The 19,860-nt window shown below is 38.5% G+C and overlaps 2 protein-coding genes across 6 annotated transcripts in view; both read left to right on the top strand.

Moving 5' to 3' along the window:
• LOC117487626 (CD209 antigen-like protein C) overlaps nucleotides 1-19,860 on the top strand; it is a 46,200-nt gene that overhangs the window by 21,151 nt on the left and 5,189 nt on the right. Inside the window, exons 1-7 of one of the 5 annotated variants that reach the window (XM_034136258.1) lie at nucleotides 1,290-1,567; nucleotides 1,997-2,176; nucleotides 2,250-2,339; nucleotides 2,544-2,663; nucleotides 3,358-3,500; nucleotides 3,718-3,821; nucleotides 4,067-4,709. In XM_034136258.1, coding sequence (XP_033992149.1) covers nucleotides 2,107-2,176; nucleotides 2,250-2,339; nucleotides 2,544-2,663; nucleotides 3,358-3,500; nucleotides 3,718-3,821; nucleotides 4,067-4,196 — 657 coding nt within the window. In that variant the 5' untranslated portion in view covers nucleotides 1,290-1,567; nucleotides 1,997-2,106 and the 3' untranslated portion in view covers nucleotides 4,197-4,709. Of the gene's footprint in view, nucleotides 1-1,289; nucleotides 1,568-1,996; nucleotides 2,177-2,249; nucleotides 2,340-2,543; nucleotides 2,664-3,357; nucleotides 3,501-3,717; nucleotides 3,822-4,066; nucleotides 4,710-10,743; nucleotides 10,924-12,821; nucleotides 12,965-19,491; nucleotides 19,596-19,860 lie in introns of those variants that run through there. The other 4 variants (XM_034136253.1, XM_034136256.1, XM_034136254.1 and 1 more) reach the window with 4 other exon arrangements.
• The window catches only part of LOC117487624 (CD209 antigen-like protein A), a 63,912-nt gene continuing 54,317 nt past the window's right edge, over nucleotides 10,266-19,860 (top strand). Inside the window, exon 1 of the mRNA XM_034136249.1 lies at nucleotides 10,266-10,369. Coding sequence (XP_033992140.1) covers nucleotides 10,300-10,369 — 70 coding nt within the window. The 5' untranslated portion in view covers nucleotides 10,266-10,299. The remainder of the gene's footprint in view (nucleotides 10,370-19,860) is intronic.

The raw sequence follows: 19,860 nt of genomic DNA on the forward strand, positions 1-19,860 counted from the left end.
ATAACAAAAATATGAACACCACACAAGGGTTAAGGGGCTTTCCAGAAAATAAAGGCCCACTCTTGTCATAGTACACAGGAACAGAAATGAATGACATCCTGGGTTATGCTTCTGCTTGTGACTATTAGTAATGCACAATCATGCATTTGGCCCGAGCCAAAGATTGAAACAGAGAACAAGTTCACCCTTGGTATCATGAGTTCAACCAGAGGACGGGTGCATACAATGCGGTTTTAAACGGAAAACAAATATGTGTGGATCAAAAAGACATATGCCATTAATAAGATCAGAACCAATTGGGAAAAGGAACTACAGATCACCTTCTCTGATGACTTTTGGAAGGAGGCCCTGAGATCCGTCAACTCATCCAACAGTTGTAATAGACTTAGCCTAATACAATTTAAAGTTCTCCATAGACTACATTATAGCAAGGCTAAGCTCTCCAGGATTTATCCAGATAGATTGGATGACAGGTGTGATAGATGTTCCCAGGCCCCCTGCGACCTGACTCACATGTTCTGGTTGTGCCCTAAATTATCTAGCTTCTGGCAATCTTTCTTCAAATGTATTTCTGAAATTGTAGGTCTAAAAATCTCTCCATCCCCCCATGTAGCTATTTTCGGTAGGCCCCCAGATGAAATCAACATGACAAACATTCAAACCAATGTCATTGCCTTTACCTCCTTGATTGCTCGTAGGAAAATCCTTCTTTTGTGGAAATCTCCTTTACCTCCCTCTTTTAAAATGTGGCTGGGTGATACTATGTCTCTCCTAAAGTTGGACAAAATTAAGTTTACTCTCCGGGGTTCTTCAGATAAGTTTTACGCTCATTGGATGCCACTGATCAGTTATGTAGACCGTCTTGCCCCTGATATGGTGTCGCTGTAGGGATTCTCCCTTTATCTGCCTATAATTCTGATATTATTACTCCCCTGTCCACCACACATGCAGCCCGTGTGACATCCCTTGATATATTTGTTAGTGTGTGTGTGTGTATGTGTATGTGTATGTGTATGTGTACATGTATGTATGTATGCAGGTATGTGTATTTGTATATACTGTATGTGCATGTAAATTATTGTATTTATCATTTGGTATGTAATTGATGTACTGTTGCCTCAGTGCTCCGGGAGAGGGGGTCGGTGGGATGGGGCTGGGTTGAGGGAAAGTGGGTAAGGGTTCTTTTGTAAAAAAAAAAATGAAAATGCCTTATTGGCTGCAATGCACTGTTACACTTTTTTCATGTGACTAAAAATGTTTTTGAAAAAAAAAGAAATACATATGTAAAACTTTTTTCTGTGTAAAACTTTTATTTACATGTATATGAACCGGAACACATCCCTCTGAACAACACAACCCTCTGATGCGTGTGATGGTAGCTTGGCACGCTACTTCCCTGGAACCGTTGCTGCTTCCAGTGTTTCCTCCTGACGTCTTTGATCACTACCCAGTCACCGGGCTCGAAGTGGTGTTGTGGCGCATCAGCTGGCGTCGGCAGTACGGCTTTCACCTGAGAGTGGATAACTGAGAGGAAGACTGAAAGACTTATACAGTAGTTCAACAAAAGGTAACTTAAATTGTCTCAACTTTCAGAAATTAACATTACATTAACAGAATAATATTCTTTAAATCTGTGCCAGTTCGTCTTGTGTCTTGTGCCATCAAGAGAGCCAGCTTTTCACGCCAACAAATATTTGTAGCTGCTTTCACAATGATGACATGCTATTCTCTTTTTATTAACCAGTAAAATAGATCTTTACAGGATCAGAATATTTTGAATATTATTCATCTTTATGGCTTTGTAAGATTATATGTCTCTATTTAACACAATGGACATGATTATCACACTTGTTTCAGTCTTAAATCTGTATCGTCAATGTGCTTTGGCAATAGTATGTTTTTAATATGGTCATATCAATAAAGTTAGTATTTCCTGATATTCTTTATATAAAATGATCTGTGACTTCCTCAAATGATGTGTGATTTCCTCAAATAGATAAAGCATTTAGAAATTCAAACCAGCAACCACACTTTTCCAGGTCACATACTTCAGGATACTTGCTGCAGAGCTGACCTTCTAGGAAAGAGTTGGCATTCTCATGAGCAATGGAGGAAATTTATGACGATGTTGACAATGTCAAAACCCTAAGCTCAAGCTCATCAACAATACAAGAAGGTAAGAGTATCAGTTAGAGTGCACTGTGGATTTTGGATTTACTGTATTACTCCCTGGTCTTCTCTGTGTTCAGGTCCCAGGAGACTTCTCAGAGCGTCTGTTCTCGGTCTGGGGCTGCTGAGTGTTTTCCTGCTGGCTGGACTCATCGGCCTCGCTGTCCACTGTGAGTCTTTCTTTTAATATGTTTAATAATGTCATTTTGAACGTGTGATTTTCAAGAGCAATATTCTGCTCTGAAAGATGCACATTTGACCAAAACATCTATCGTTTTCCTCCTAGGGCCAAATTAGGAAAACATTCATTTTGGTTTGTGTCAGTATGTTTGCATCAGGTCATTTAAAAAACATCTATTTACATTTCATTTCAGACTCCGCTGTCGAATCAAACCTGACTGAGCATCTCCAGGCCAGAGATCAGCTGATCAACCAGCTGAAGGCCAGCCTCACTGAAAAGACCAGAGAGGTGGACAGGCTTCAGTGTTTGATGGGTAAGGGTCAGTGCTTCATGTGGGGTTTTGCATAGGGCTCGGTATGTGTATGTAAGATATCAATTATCATAATATTTTGTACAAAATACCTCAATATTGATAGTCTAAGGCTGACTATTGATACTTTCGTAAAATAGTTACACAATGACACTTTTCATTAATGATAATCAAGAATTAGTTTTTAATGACTTAGTTGTGAGTGATTTCATTTATAGTTTGTTTTATTTTTCTTCACCCACCATATTTATATTTCTCTGTAAACTATGCTTATGGCCAGTTTCCTTGTCTAAATTACTTTTTAATATAAGCAATTGGAAGAAGAACTTAGTGGTAGTTTGTTCCAGATATTTGCAGCATAATAATAATAATAATAATAATAATAATTTCCGGTCTAGCAACTAACACCGAAATGTTGCCACTGTCTGTGTTTAAGTGGATGTCATTGAAGACTTTAACAAGATCAGTCTCAGTGCTGTGGTACCTGACTAGATCACATCCAAACAGTTAGTTAAATCCCAAAAATAGAGAAGTAGTTGTTCTGCAATGAAATTTGTGATCTCTTTTGATCCCTCTAAAAATGCTTAATAAATATGTTTTTTCATTATTATTACAAAAGTGACATATAATGCACTCAAGAGTTCCATATTTCAGCAGTTTAAAGCAGTAAATCAACAAGATCTTAAAACTTTTACAGAGAAAACGTGTCCTGAAGGATGGAAGATGTTCGGTTGTTCCTGTTATAACCTCTCTACTGAGGAAGCTTATTGGGAACAAAGCAGACAAAACTGCACAGCCGGAGGAGCACATCTGGTGACCGTAGACAGTGAGGAAGAACAGGTAATGTGTGCTGCTTAAACACTTGTGATTGTATAACTACTGCTTTTATCAATCAATAATGTTTTTATTGTACATATACTAGCAAATGTGTCTATCAGCTATAATGATTACGTCACAACAATGGTGTTAATTACATATTTCTGAGCTAGTAAAAAGGGAAAAGTTATCTGAATGTTGATGTCCATCCCAGTAAACTGCATTTTTAATATGTGAACAGGAATTCATCTCTAGCATGATCAAGGGAGACACTTGGATTGGTTTGAGTGACAGAGAAGAGGAGGGGACCTGGACATGGGTGGATGGATCTCCACTGAATCTGACGTAAGGCTTTACTTTGGTTTTAAATACAGATGCTGGTTTATGTTGTGACCTTTCTAAATGTTTCACATGTTTCTGTAATGGGAGTTAACACAACACACAGGATGCATTTAAACGTAGGGTGTCTGCCCCTTTCACCAGAAGATTCATTTGGGTGTTAAGAAAAGAACATGGCTGTATTACTTATAGTTATTTGTATTTGATGTCCAATCTTTTAGTTCATCTTGTTTTCCTGTAATACCTGTTAGGCTTTGGGAAGAAACACAGCCGGATAATGGAGCAGAGAGGACACACTGTGCATACATCAGTCCCTCCGCCTGGTGGAACGACCAGTCCTGTGAGGACCATCTGCCTTGGATCTGTGAGAAAGAAGCTTAACATTGGTGACTGTTTGGATACTAAACATGCAATCATGCTTTTACAATTGAGTTTAAATCGAGTTATTTAAAACTATACAAAATGCCTGATTTCATGAATAAGAATTACTTTGCTCGAATTGATAAATCACATTTATTTAGTGTTTTTGTTTAGGATTAATATCAGTAATAAATAAATAGTAATTTAATTAGTTTTTGCCAACTTTTGTTTGCCTCAATTAAATTAGTATTTGTATTAATCCTTTTACATATCTTATGTAACGTTCTTATGAACTGGAAAGTCAGAAAGCCCAACTGCTTCAATTGAAATAGATGGCTGGAGGACTTCCTAAACATCTTCAGTATGGACGAAGCTGCTTTCTCCCTGTTATATTTGGTTAAGCCAGACAACAGGCATTTGGATAAGATAAGGGCTTTCCTGGACTCAAACCATCTCGGCTGCCAATAATAAATATAATAATTATAATAATATTAATTAATAAATAAAGAGAAATAAGCTATGAAGAAACAGAAAAATAATGGTAATAATAATGAAAGAAGTGAAATTAAATGGGAAATGTATTTATTTGACTATTTATCTATTTATTTATTTATGATAAATGTTTTGTTTTATAATAATAATGAGGAAACAATTAAGTATATCTATATTATTAAGCAAATCATGTATAAATACAACGCCATATGCATACATAACATGTAACTGACACTGTAATCCCCCTACCCCCCCACCCTTCATGTTATTGTCCTGTTCTGTTTGAGCCGTGTCCTTGTCCGTATGTTTTTGTCTTTGAAAATGTCTAATAAAATGTAAATGTTAAATCCTTTTACCCATCAACATAAAAACAGCTTATTAAAAACATCTGCTGATAAGCCCACAGTTCCTGAAAGTTATAATATTGAAGGTGACTTAATGAGCAGAATATGATAAAAATAAAAACTGTCAAACATTATTGAATAATTCAGAAATATACAACAATACTCTAGTCTCAGCATTGGTCTAACTTGTTCAAATGTGTAAAATAGCCTGTGTGTTATACAGTATGTTTCCTAACAATGACCTCTTGTGGCCATGTGAGTACAAATCTATTGCAGGTATTTAACATTCATAGGTACCAGCCACTTTGTACATACTGTAAAAACTAGTGCTGTCAATTAATACAAACATGTATGTATGTTTATCACAATAATACTCTGGGACTTGAACTGCAGGATTTGCTCATGTTTCATTTAAAAAGTAAACTGCCTTTTATTTGAAGTTAATTACAGACCTTTAGTAAATGGGCAAATTAGATATAGCTAGATCAGGAAATGGCAACTTTCTTTGAGCATGCATACAAAGATAAAAACCGTAAAAAGATATTGTGGGTGTCTTACATGTTCTCTGACAAGATAAAACTCTTCCACTTCAACAAACTGCTGATATCAGATAAAAAGCAGCTTTACCACTTCACCTTTTTTTCTCAAAGTGAACAACTCCTCCCTGAAAGTTGTCTTTGAAATTATGTGTACTTTTTATATTTATGATCAGCGGCAGAGTACTTCAGAGGAAAGGCATTTGTGTTTATCAGCATTTAAAATTAATATCCCTGCTTTCACAACAATGTCATGCTATTCTCTTTTTATTAACCAGTAAAACAGATCTATACAGGATCAATACATTTAGAATATTATTCATCTGTATGGCTTTGTAAGATGATATGTCTCTATTTAACACAATGGACTTGATTATCTCTTTATTGTCAATGTGCTTTGGCAATAGTATGTTTTTAATATGGGCATGTCAATAAAGCTTATTTGAATTTGTCTTGACTCTCAACTCTTGTTCTGTTGTCACATGTGTTATCATTATTTTCAGTTTACCCGTGCAGGGTTAAGTATGGATGCACTGTTGGGAAATACAAGAAAGGTGATACAAATTATGTACACAGGTTTAGAAGCTCTACAAGGTGCATTTTTGAGAAGTGATTGGAGAACTATGTGTAAAGGAGAGTTGTTACAACACAGAAAACACCAGAATTGAAACTATGAACATTAATATAATTTCACTATTAGTTAAAGGTGGGGTAGGTAAGTTTGAGAAACCGGCTCGAGATACACTTTTTGTTATATTCCATGGAATGCTCTTAACATCCCGATAGCAATGAATATCTTAAGTGCTTTGACAAAAAATCCATAAAAAAATGTCATCTGTGGAAGCCGTAGTACTGTAAAAAGCACGACCAATCATTTTAGCCGGCCCGGCTAAAATAACTGGATGGCCTACCTGCCTGTCAGCCTTCCATCTGTGCACAAACTTATCTCTTGCCCTCATTGGTCATGTGCGCGTTCGTGTGTGTTGGAGGAGGGGCTCTGTAAGGAAGTGGCAGATTTGTTCAGGCTGTGTATTTTCAAATTCTAGCGCACTCTAGCTGGTTTCTCCAAAATGACCGACCCCACCTTTAATGGCCTAAACAACCCAATTAAAAAAGTGCTTATACAAATGAAACATCAAGGTGGAGATATTGTATTTATGCAAGAAACACATCTGTCAAAAGTACTGTGTGTGTGTGTGTGTGTGTGTGTGTGTGTGTGTGTGTGTGTGTGTGTGTGTATGTGTGTGTGTGTGTGTGTGTGTGTGTGTGTGTGTGTGTGTGTGTGTGTGTGGTGTGTGTGTGTGTGTGTGTGTGTGTGTGTGTGTGTGTGTGTGTAGGTGTGTGTGTGTGTGTGTGTGTGTGTGTGTGTGTGTGTGTGTGTGTGTGTTTGTTTTCTTTTATGTTTCTGCTCCAGGTTGCAACATTGTTGATAAAGTCAAGCACCGACACCTGTCTGCTCTCAAATTCCCGCATTATGTCTTGCGGGAACCAATGAAGTCCAGGGCAAATAATTGCAAGTCTCTTCAGTGGCATGTCACAAAACGAGATGCATTGTGGGACATGTAGTTTATGGGCAACCTGCTTCTGTAAAGTGGCATGTAACCGTATAATAAACGTATTATATTCTTTGCAAGCTCTTGCGGGGCCACATAAAATGAAGTCACGGGCCGGATTTGGCCCCCGGGCCTTGAGTTTGAGACCCCTGCATTAACCCATTGAGTTACAGGATACAGAGCCCTTTAACAGTAAATACAGTGTTTTCATAATTACATTAGTTCAAGGGGGGCAAAGAAGGAAGAAAAAAAAAAAGCACAGAGATAAACACAAAGAAAGCAAATAATAATAATGATAATGGAATAGAAAGAGAAAAATTATGAATCAATAATATATGAATATATATTAAATGCTCACTGCTCACTGCTCAATCCAACCTTATTCTTTATCAAGTGGATCTTGTAAGGAGTCATAAAAGTCCAGAAAGGGTTTCCATGTTCTAATAAAGGTGTTAGAGGAGCCCCTGAGTAAGAACTTAATTTTCTCTAACTGTAAGAAGTACATAACATATTTGACCCACTGAGAAAAGGATGGAGGGGAATGTTGCTTCCATTTTAGAAGAATCAAACGTCTCGCAAGAAGTGTAGAAAAGGCTATAACTACATGGGCACTGTTTGGTAGGGTCTGGGTGATTTTTGGAGACTAGCTGTCACTCTATCCAGAGTGGCAACCTGTTTTCATATCGACTTTCTTCTTCTTCCTCCAGGCCTGAGCGTTGGGAGGAGGTGAAGAGGGCGGTGGACTGGGTCTGCTGGGCGGACCGGCAGTACCCGTGTGTCTACAGCCGGCTGGAGTTTGGATTCAGCTGGGAGTCCTCCACCCGCCAGCTGCTGGGCTTCGAAGGCCTCCCTCCCTTCTCCGCTCTCTGGGGACTGAACCTGCAGAAGACCGTGCCCCAGGTTCTGGTCCACTGAGCAGGATAGTGAGAGGGAGGTTCATACCCCTTTGCCTTTTTATGGGGATTACATCATCTATTCGATGTATTTGTAGCCCTTTTATTGTCAGTGTGTTTACATGTTCTTAAATAGGTAGATACAATTGGCTTACTGCATACCTGATTTATTAAACTTAAACTGCTTTGGGTCTACATATCGCCTTTTCTGCACGTCAGCATCTTTTTTCAAATGTATTCCAATAAGGCGATAGCATATACTGTTTTACACCGTGGTCTTCAGAAAAAGAGTTGCACCCCTCGTCTTTCTTCTGACCGTTCCACCTTTTTGGTCAAGTTGAAAATATTTAAACTTTCCAGAAAAACGCTGTTGACGTCACTGAAGGAAATGACTGTCTCACTGTCAGACAGTAACCATCATAACAAAGACCAAAGAGCCTGTTTGTTGGAGCAGATCTGCCAGTGAGTGTGTGGCTTTTATCGTACCATATACATATCATCCTCCTCACTCTAAGGCTGTCAGACTAAAGCTGTGACGCTCAATCACACAAAATGTGAGAACAAGCATCCTCCTGTTTGTTCTCATAGACACAATGTCAAACAAATACATAGCACAAATCGATAATAAAATCCAAGGGGTGAGGCTAGTTTGTAATACAACAATGGTGATACAGTGTCAAGACATTGCTGTCATAGGAACAACAAAACAACCCTTGGAGCGTTATGTGGACACGCCCTTATTCGGGGAAAGAGGATTTAAAGGCTAGATTACATTTCATGGCCATGTACCCTGATACTTATCATCTTGTTCACATGCATGCAAGTCCACAACAATGCCTTCAGACAGAGATAGCATCATTGTGACCAGTGATAAAAGGGAAGGTCACGATGAGTAGCAGTCTATTTGCATGTTTGTAATCATCCCATCAAAAATTAGTCAAAACCAAAACTAATTCCGCAGCTACTACTTCCTCTAAATATTTTACTGGTAAATGTAGTCACAGCTGTCTTCCCACAGTTGAACACACAGTCACATGTTATTATAAAATAAGGAAGCAGTGCCTTTGTGCCCAAAAAGGGTCAGTTTCTTGGGAACATCTTGGACTGACCTGCTGAAGGTGTGTGTTGCTTCTCTGAGTAACCTTGTACATGTGAATCTTTTTTTGTCTTGTGTTTCATTTATAACTGCCTTTTAAGCACCTTTGATTATTTTAGTGTAGGATATAGGATTTTCTTTCACAGTATATGCAGTTATATATCATGGTAGCAGTATAAATCAGGGTAGAGTATAGTATTGTTCTGTAAATTCAATAAGAAGTGGATTAAAACAACCTGTCTTTGGATTGTTTTCCTCTTTTATTTGGAACTACGATATTAACAAAATCAACAAAATTATTATAAAAATATGGTGGGTGTATTACATGTTCTCGGACAAGATAAAGCTCTTGCACTCAACAACTTGCTGTTATCAGATAAAAAGCAGCCTTACCACTTCCCATTTTTTCTTAAAGGTCCCCGATCATGCAAAATGCACCTTTGTCTTTTATACACACATATGTGTCCCCGGTGTGTAAGGAGACTCACAAAGTGTCCGAAAATACAACCCTCTCTCTTTTCCTCCGTACCCAAATCTCTAAAAACGGGGGTACAACGGAGCTGATCCAGATGTGCTGCGGTCATGACGACATTACTAAAATCAGGGCTGGCTTTACACCCACGGCACTATCAGAAACGTCGCTATCAGAAACAATGCCCAACTATTTTGGAAGTAATATGGTCAGTGTTTACATTAGCAAGCATCGCTAACACTCAGAGCTAACGCTGTACTGGAGAAAGTATGTGTAAAGAAGCAGGATATAAAAAGGTACTCACCACTATATGTGTTTATGTAATCATGAACAAAAATAAAGTCTTTCAAAAGGTTCCCCAGTTGTCTTCATTTGTTTTCTTGTGTTTATCAGCATTCATTTAAGATCCCTGCTTTCACAACAATGTCAGCTAATACTCTTTTAAACTTGTCAAAGAGAGCTTTACGGGTGTGTTTTAATTTAATTATGTTTTAATTTAATTATGGTCATGTCAATAAAGCTTATTTGAGTTTGTCTTGACTCAGCGTTAGAAAAATATAGCATTTCCTTATATTTGTATTGTTTTTTTTAGATAGATAATTATCTGACACAGCAATAAAACTACTCTTAACACTTGAGAGTTGTGACTTCCTCAAAAAGACACATTTTTTAGAAATTGAAACCAACCAACACAATTTCCTCAGTCACATACTTCAATACTTGACATTCCCATGAGCGATGGAGGAAATCTATGTCAACCTTGACGATGTCAAACCCCTAAGCTCAAGATCATCAACAATACAAGAAGGTAAGGGTCAGTCAGACAGAGTGAGCTGTGGATTTTGGATTTATTAAACTCCCTGGTCTTCTCTGTGTCCCAGGAGATTTCTCCCAGCGTCTGTTCTCGGTCCGGGGCTGCTGGTTGTTTTCCTGCTGGCTGGACTCATCGGCCTCGCTGTCCACCGTGAGTCTTATTTTTAATATATATATTATATTCGTTTCATAAGTCATTTTGAACGTGTGATTTTAAGGAGCAATATTCTGCTCTGAAAGATGCACATTTGATCAAAACATCTATTGGTTTTCTATTTTTCTCCTTGGGCGAAATTAGATAACATTGACTTTGGTTTGTGTCAGTATGATTGCATCAGGTAATTTAAGAAACATCTTTTTTCATTCCAGACCATAACTCAGTAGGTGGTGCAGCTGCAGATCTCTCCGCTGTCAAAGCAAACCTGACTGAGCGTCTCCAGGCCAGAGATCAGCTGCTCTACTCAGTGACTGAAGAGAGAGACGGACTGAAGGCCAACCTCACTGAAAAGACCAGAGAGGTGGACAGGCTTCAGAGTTTGTCCAAACAGAGTGAGTGCTTTTCTGTGACGGTTTTGCACAGGGCTGGGCAATATGGATTATATCAATTGTCATGATATTTTTTAGCAAATACCTCAATAATTGTAAATAGGTTGCTAATGTATACCCCTGTAATTATGTTGTGATGTCCTTTTGTTTTCTGTTTGTTTTTATATGTGTAACTAAATGTGCCGCAGGTCTCCCTTGTAAAAGAGATCGTTGATCTCAATGGGATTTTTTAACCTGGATAAATAAAGGCTACAAACAAACAAACAATTGCATCGATATTCTAAGGTTGGCAATTGCTGCTTTGATAAAATAACATGAGCGTACCAGAGAATGGCATTGGAAATGTTATAATGTGATTGAACAAAGATATAATGTAAATTTAAAAAGGTCGAAGACAAAAGATGTTGCATTTGGTGTCGAACCCTGGGCCCTTAAACTTAAAACCAATGCTTAGACCTCTAAGCTGCCCAGGCATTTTTTTTAAATCGTGGCCACAACAAAGGAGAGGGAATTCAGCGAGAACAAACTCACATTTATTAAAGTAAATAAAAAAAGTCACTGCAGTGGAGTTCGATGAACAATACATTAACTTAAAATGAGCCAGGCTGCGCGAGGGGAAGGGGATCCAGGAGAGAGTCAGAGAGTGGACAGGCAGCCAGGCTTAAGTGCGTCCTGAGGCACTGGCCTACCCATAATGAACACATGAACAAATGTCCTTTCCTGGTGGGTATCACGGGCACAGCTCTACAATGATGTCTTCATACTAGCGTGTTGTCTTTTCATAAAAATGTGAAAAGACAACATGCCAACTTACTATATGAGGAAATCCAAAGTCTAACAACTTATCTATTCTTGTTTGACAATATCAATATATTGCCAATCCCTTCTGCATAAAAGTGTAGAACACCAGACTTATTTTACTCTCAGTGCTTTTTTTTTCACATACATTTTTTATGTGTACAGCCCTTTAAAAAAATCGTTGTAACATCGTTTTAAAAGCTAAAAAGCTTCAGTCCCATCACTTCACATAATTATAAGATTGTGAATAACTAAATATCTCTTTATAAGGATGTTTTAAAAATGTTGACACCTTGTATTCTGCACATTTTTAACTGCTCTCTTTTTACAGGTTCTGTCCCTGAAACTGCGCTGGTTCAGCCATTTCTTAAAAAGCCCAACATTTTTAGACATATTTCCAAGCTCCCATTTTTAGATAAAGTTTTAGAAAAAACTGTAGCAGAATAATTGTTAGCTTTTATCAATGACAACAATATTTTAGAAAAATTCTAATCTGGCTTTAGAAAAATCATAGTACTGAAACGGCTCTTCTTCAAGTTTGTAATGACTTGTGTGATTTTATTTTTAAGCTTATTATATTTATTTTCTATGTGTTTTACTCTGTGTTTTTATGTTTACATACTGTTGTTTAATTATCTTGCTCACCATGTATTTTTATGTTATAGCACTTTGTAACTACGTTTTGAAAGGTGCTATATAAATAAAGTGTATTATCATTATTATTATTATTTATATGGTGATCTAGAAGATACATTTCCCATCATCTTCCTTTTTTGATGTCATGTCGGTCAAAATTACCGCCTTTATTGCAGTATTTTTTTATTTTATTTATTAAGCAATTGGACTTATAGTACCGTGTAAGGAATCATAACAGACTCTTAAAATGATGCAGAGTGAGAGAAGTTTTACCCTTTGTCCCATGCAATGATACCGATCTATCAGAATAGATCTTGGTTATCATCAACAATGCTTATTGAATATGTATTTTTTTAAATCACACAAGGGACAAGAATGCTCTCAAGAGTTCAATATTTCAGCAAGGAGTCAACTAAATCTTACAACTCAAAAGAAGGTAATAAGGCATGTCTTGTCTTTTTTTGCAGAGAAAACTTGTCCTGCAGGATGGAGGATGGTCGGTTGTGTCTGTTATCTCCTCTCTACGGAGAAAGCTTCTTGGGAACAAAGCAGACAAAACTGCAGAGCCAGAGGAGCAGATCTGGTGATCGTAGACAGTAATGAAGAACAGGTAATGTGTGCTGCTTTATCAATTTATTGTTTTACTTATCTGAATCAGAATCAAAATATAAAGGCTGTTTAATAGGTGCCAATGTACATATTAAATAATTAAAATTAACAAAACTTTGATTTTATATTTTTTATATGGTGGTTTTATCATTATCATTTCGCCTATTTATTACTTATCTACTTCACAGCTGTGTGTTATCGTTACTGGCTTTTATGCACAATGAGTTATTTTACTTTTGATACTTCAAGTTTATTTTTATGCTAATACTTTAGTGTTTAAGTACAAATGTGTTGTGTTTTTATTGCATGCTTTTATGTGTATCTTTCATACGTATCATTTAGATTAGATTACAAAAATGAAATGTATGATTTATGTGTAACGACTGAATGAACACCAGTAGAGGACTCAATAGTGTTTTGTTCAAAATTCCAGGAAAGACAGACAACTTCTAAGTTTAACTATTTATTATAAGAGAGCAAAAGATGTATATTCACTTGGCCAAGGACTTCGTCACGTCATAGAAATCACAGGCAGCAACAACACACTCTCACTCCATAAACGTCCAGGAGCGACACTTGGTCAGGGTCCCGAGGCGTGCAGTTGGGACGCTCCTAGGCTCCTTCAGCTTCATAAACAGACGCAAATAGCTTTAAACTGATTGCAATGTATTCCCATCTGCGGCGGGATTTGACGCTCATAGAAGCACGGCATTCGTTTGTGTCGGCGTCTGTTAAAGGCAATGTGAGCGTCCATTCCCATTGGATAACGGAGAATTGTACACCCGGAAGTAAGTATTCCCCTTACTGTCGATTGATTTGACAGTGATATCTCCACTACTCATCAACTCAAAAACAACAGATTATCCTTGTTAATTAAACGACATTGATAGGTTTTAGTGTGTGTACAATGCTTTTGTCACGTTTTCCCCTTCAATTCTGAGAAACAAGTCGTTTTCTATGAGTTTTGGATGGCCGAAGACATTACATTACCCACAATCCTCTGTAGCAACCATAGACTGTATATTGCAACAGGCAACAGCTTTGGTTCATGTTAATTTGCAAACTCTTCAACTACAACCGTAGTTATATTTAAAAACATGTTAGAAGGCCTCACAAAATCCTTTAATGTAAATTAAAATGTAAATGTGAAGGAATGTGTGTATATTAACTGTGGGTTTTTCTCTGGAAGTTTTTCCTTGTACGATGTGAGGGTCAAAGGACAGATGATGCAGTTTTTCTCATACTGATATTCCGCTATGCACGCTGGGATTTGGTGTTTATGCGATGTGAAATCCGAAAACATTTAAAAATGTGTGCTTGCTTTTCTCTTTGAAAGTCATCACATCACGGCATTGTAATACACGTTTCGGCTGCATTACATATTACATATCTGCCGTAGTTAACTCTATTTATAGAGCCCTGATGACAAGACTTCTAGACAAACAGGAACTGCCGCCAAAACTGAAAACTTGACGTGGATCTTAAATATATTAGCAATTAAACAACATCTTACATTACTTTTCACACAATACGTCTCCTTGCAGTATCAACACTAATTCGGCTGACTTTTATATTTGATCCAATTGGTAGATAGGCTGTATTTACGCCATAACGGTGCACAGCTGATAGAAAGGGACACCTACTGGTTAAAGCACGTTATTGCATTTTATAATTTTATTATTAGATATTAATAGGAGGATGTGCAAAACAGACAAACTAATAAGGCTTTTTTTAAACATTAAAGAATACTTTAGGTTAAGGTCTTCTTTTGAATAAGAAAAAAGCTTTGGGGGTATAGAAGATGAATATGGAGGGATGAAACCCTCTTTGATGGTCACACATGCAGAGCACACAGCACACACAGTGAAATTTGTATCTACAGATAAATATTAAGCCTGACAAAGTACTTAACGTCTAATATATTGCTTTCCTGCAAAGGTTAACTATGTTTAAGCACTTATTGTAACTGATATTATACATATGTATTATACTCTTATAAGATGTATGTAGATAGTATAAGAAATGTGCAGAATATGACAATGTAATGGTGGAGGTACACACATATTGATAGATGTCTTGTAATGCACTGTTGAGGAACCTGCGACCCAAGTTTTTCATTCATTGCATAACTACACCGTAGTTGTGTATAATATGATATGTCAATAAACCTTAGAAAATCTTGAAATCTTGAAAGGGATGTGCAAAATAGTCATTATATACAGTCTTTAATGTCAATAAACCTTAGAAAATCTTGAAATCTTGAATGGGATGTGCAAAATAGTCATTATATACAGTCTTTAATGAACTATTAGTAGAGAATAACGACGAGTAAAGAATATACTTTTTAGGGATCCTATTCATATCTAATAATACAATTATAAAATGCAATAACGTGCTTTAACCAGTAGGTGTCCCTTTCTATCTATTTTCTTATGGCGTAAATACAGCCTATCTACCAATTGGATCAAATATAAAAGTCAGCCGAATTAGTATTGATACTGCAAGGAGACGTATTGTGTGAAAAGAAATGTAAGATGTTGTTTAATTGCTTATATATGTAAGATACACGTCAAGTTTTCAGTTTTGGCGGCAGTTCCTGTTTGTCTAGAAGTCTTCTCATCAGGGCTCTATAAATAGAGTTAACTACGGCAGATATGTAATATTTAATGCAGCCGAAACGTGTATTACAATGCCGTTATGTGATGACTTTCAAAGAGAAAAGCAAGCACACTCGGAATAATGTATTATTTAATTTTTTTTAAATGTTTTCGGATTTCACATCGCATAAACACCAAATCCCAGCGTGCATAGCGGAATATCAGTATGAGAAAAACGGCATCATCTGTCCTTTGACCCTCACATCGTACAAAGAAAAACTTCCAGAGAAAAACCCACAGTTAATATACACACATTCCTTCACATTTACATTTTAATTTACATTAAAGGTGGGGTAGGTAAGTTTGAGAAACCGGCTCGAGATACACTTTTTGTTATATTCCATGGAATGCTCTTAACATCCCGATAGCAATGAATATCTTAAGTGCTTTGACAAAAAATCCATAAAAAAAATGTCATCTGTGGAAGCCGTAGTACTGTAAAAAGCACGACCAATCATTTTAGCCGGCCCGGCTAAAATAACTGGATGGCCTACCTGCCTGTCAGCCTTCCATCTGTGCACAAACTTATCTTGTGCCCTCATTGGTCATGTGCGCGTTCGTGTGTGTTGGAGGAGGGGCTCTGTAAGGAAGTGGCAGATTTTCTCCGGTTGTGTATTTTCTACGCACTCGAGCTAGTTTCTCCAAAATGACCTACCCCACCTTTAAAGTATTTTGTGAGGCCTTCTAACATGTTTTTAAATATAACTACGGTTGTAGTTGAAGAGTTTGTAAATTAACATGAACCGAAGCTGTTGCCTGTTGCAATATACAGTCTATGGTTGCTACAGAGGATTGTGGGTAATGTAATGTCTTCGGCCATCCAAAACTCATAGAAAACTACTTGTTTCTCAGAATTGAAGGGGAAAACGTGACAAAAGCATTGTACACACACTAAAACCTATCAATGTCGTTTAATTAACAAGGATAATCTGGTGTTTTTGAGTTGATGAGTAGTGGAGATATCACTGTCAAATCAATCGACAGTAAGTGGAATACTTACTTCCGGGTGTACAATTCTCCGTTATCCAATGGGAATGGACGCTCACATTGCCTTTAACAGACGCCGACACAAACGAATGCCGTGCTTCCATGTGCGTCAATGATGCAGATGGGAATACATTGCAATCAGTTGAAAGCTATTTGCGTCTGTTTATGAAGCTGAAGGAGCCTACAGGAGCGTCCCAACTGCACGCCTCGGGACCCTGACCAAGCGTCGCTCCTGGACGTTTATGGAGTGAGAGTGTATTGGCAGCAAAGCTAGAATCTGTAACCACTATTTCCGGAAAGAGCCCCGAACCTTGTGCGACAATACATTTTTATCTCACAGGGCGTTGCCCGTACATTTATGATTGGTTGAGACTAGATGGAGAGTAACCTTGGTTTAAACTTTGGCTCTCTCTTGTTGGTGCACAGACTCAGATAAGGTCTCTTGGCAACACGACCTTCCAATCAGCATTCGGCCGGCCGGCGAAGTCCCTCCCTATACTATCCGCTATCCTAGTAATTTGTTTTCACTAAAGCTGCTTTGCAGGCATATAGTGGAATCCTCCATTTAGACTGCTTCCTAGCTATGCGTGGGTGCGAAGCTCCCACACAACTCAAGGCCGGAGCGATGTCCTGTTCATGAATAACTCTTTGTATTCTTCCAGTGTCTGCACCTGACCTTGCTACTCTGTATTGCAGGCTAAAACTTTCTTATGTGACTTTTCCCTTTGTTTCCTATCCAATCCATCAAACCTTGGGATTGGTGATTCTGTCTATTTATTCCAAAGTCACATCAACATAAAATGAGCACAATAAGCTTATAATGTAATAATAAGAATCAGTCTTTCTAATGTTATATACAAATAGACTCCACAATAGCACGACTCAGGGACAGAGGCTAACCCCTAGATTCCACCGGGTCCGTCTGCGGCGCGTTACGGACGCGTTACGGCTGCGCCGCGGTGCTCAAGATGATCGCGGCCACTCTAGTCAATGGGTGCTATTCCACCACACGCGGCGCGTTACGGCTCAGACGCGTCCCAGAAGCGTCCCAGAAGCGGCTCGGCGCAGGGCTTTTCTAAAATTAGGATCGAATCCTATTTTTGTCGCGGCGCAGCCGTAACGTAAGGTCGGGCAGGCAGGAAGTGGAACGTTCAGAGCTATATAGACCTATATATATACACACACACAAACTAATTTTGCAGACCCTATCCCTCCGTAGTCTTTCAAGTAGGAGGAGAAATGCCAGCGTTCTCCTCCGGTTTACAGGCACTGTGTAAATTATATATATAGAATAATTATGATGATGAATGCATTTTTTTTACCACTAAAATACAGCAACACATCTTTGATTCATGTCGTTTATAACTGGAATATTACAGTTATTATTAACTTTGTCTGTACAAAGTAGCCTGTCCAGGAAATATGCCCAAATCAACAAAAACTGCGAGCCGGCAGGCAAGACTCTCCGCTTCTGAAATGCTTCTGAAACGCGCCTGGTAGGGTATGACGCCGGAGGAGGCCGGACCAAAACCGCGGCGCAGCCGTAACGCGGCGCAGACGGACCCGGTGGAATCTAGGGGTTAGGTTGCAAAAAGGTCTTTATAGCAGAGGCTCGGTACACGGGAGATCAGTCAGTAAGGCAACCAAAACAGACGAGGATTAGGCAGGAACAGGGTCAGGACACGAAGCTGGGTCAGGTACACGTGGAATCAAGATACTAGTAGGAATAAACACTGCTGGAATGCTAGGAATAACAAAGACGAACTGGCACTGAGGGAAATGTGGACGCAGACTAAATAGACAGGGGGAGGGATGATAATCAGGCACAGGTGAGGCTAATTAGGGATGGGAAGCAGGTGGAGTTCAATCAAGGGCAAGAAAGCTGAAACTGAAATGAGACAAACAAAATAAAAACAGGAATAATAACAAAAACATCAACATGCTTGCTAGGGCCTTACATTATGTCTGAGTTAGTTAGAAGGGAATAGTTATCCGAATGTCGATGTTCATCCCTGTAAACTTCATTTATAATATGTTTAAGACTAAGGCCCTGTCCACACAGAGACGAAACCAAGATGAAACCGATTTCGAACTGAAGTCGTTTTCAAAAAAGTCTTCCGTCCAAACGAAACCGCTCGAAACCGCTGGAGAGGCTGTAGTACATATGCTGGGCCTGTAAGTGGCGCTGTACTTCCGCCACAAAATACACCAAAAGCAGCGAATAAGACCGATGACGATTATTATTATTATTATATTATATTATTATTGTTGCTGATGGTTATGGTAGAGGAGCTGTAGATGTTTCACTAATATCTGTATCATGGTCAGTAGCGTCTGGAGCACGAATGCAACCCTGTGATCCGCCATTGTTGTTGTTGTTGTTGGCGAAACGCATCAGCAATGACGCGGGGGTGAGCGGGAGAGGCGGGGCTATGGGGTCATCGATTCAGGAAATGATCGTATAGGGTGTATACATGGAGCTGCAAGCGTTTAGTCTCCAGACTTACCCACTTTGGGAGCCGTTTTCAAAGTGTATCGGTTTCGGGCTCCGAAGCTGCGGCTCCGTTTCGGCTTCGTGTGGACGAACCGTCTATACGATAAAGAACTTTAGCGGATGCAACTGAAATCGTCTCCGTGTGGACGGGGCCTAAGACATCATTACATTACATTTAATTTAGCTGACGCTTTTATCCAAAGCGACTTACAACTACCAATTACAGGGACATTCTCCCTGGAGTAACTAAGGACTAAGTGCCTTAATCAAGGGCACACTAGTGGTGGTGTTCAGCCCACCTCACTATCCATTAGACCACCACTATCCCCACAACCATCAGCAACAATAATAAACATCAGGACCTTTTATATTAATATTTTTCTTTTACAGACGTTCATGACCAGCATGATCAAGGAACCAACTTGGATTGGGTTGAATGACATAGACCAAGAGGGGACCTGGAAATGGGTCGATGGATCTCTACTGACTCAGAAGTAAGGCATAGTTGATATTATAGGTGCCTTCATAATATAGCTGTGCGTTACATAGCTTTTTTGTATGACTGTCTAAACATAATTATTAATTGTTAATACTTTTCGGAATTTACAGAACCCAAGTCTAGAAACTGCTGATCATAACCATTCAATGTTTTTGTTGTATTTAAGAGAATAATGAAAGGGGTGTCTTAATAAAAATGAGGTGTGCTGAGGCGGCTTCTTTTTTTTCTTGAATCAGCAATTTGCCACAAAATAGAGGAAA

The sequence above is a fragment of the Trematomus bernacchii genome, unplaced genomic scaffold, assembly GCF_902827165.1.
Source record: "Trematomus bernacchii unplaced genomic scaffold, fTreBer1.1, whole genome shotgun sequence".
Classification (NCBI taxonomy): domain Eukaryota; kingdom Metazoa; phylum Chordata; class Actinopteri; order Perciformes; family Nototheniidae; genus Trematomus; species Trematomus bernacchii.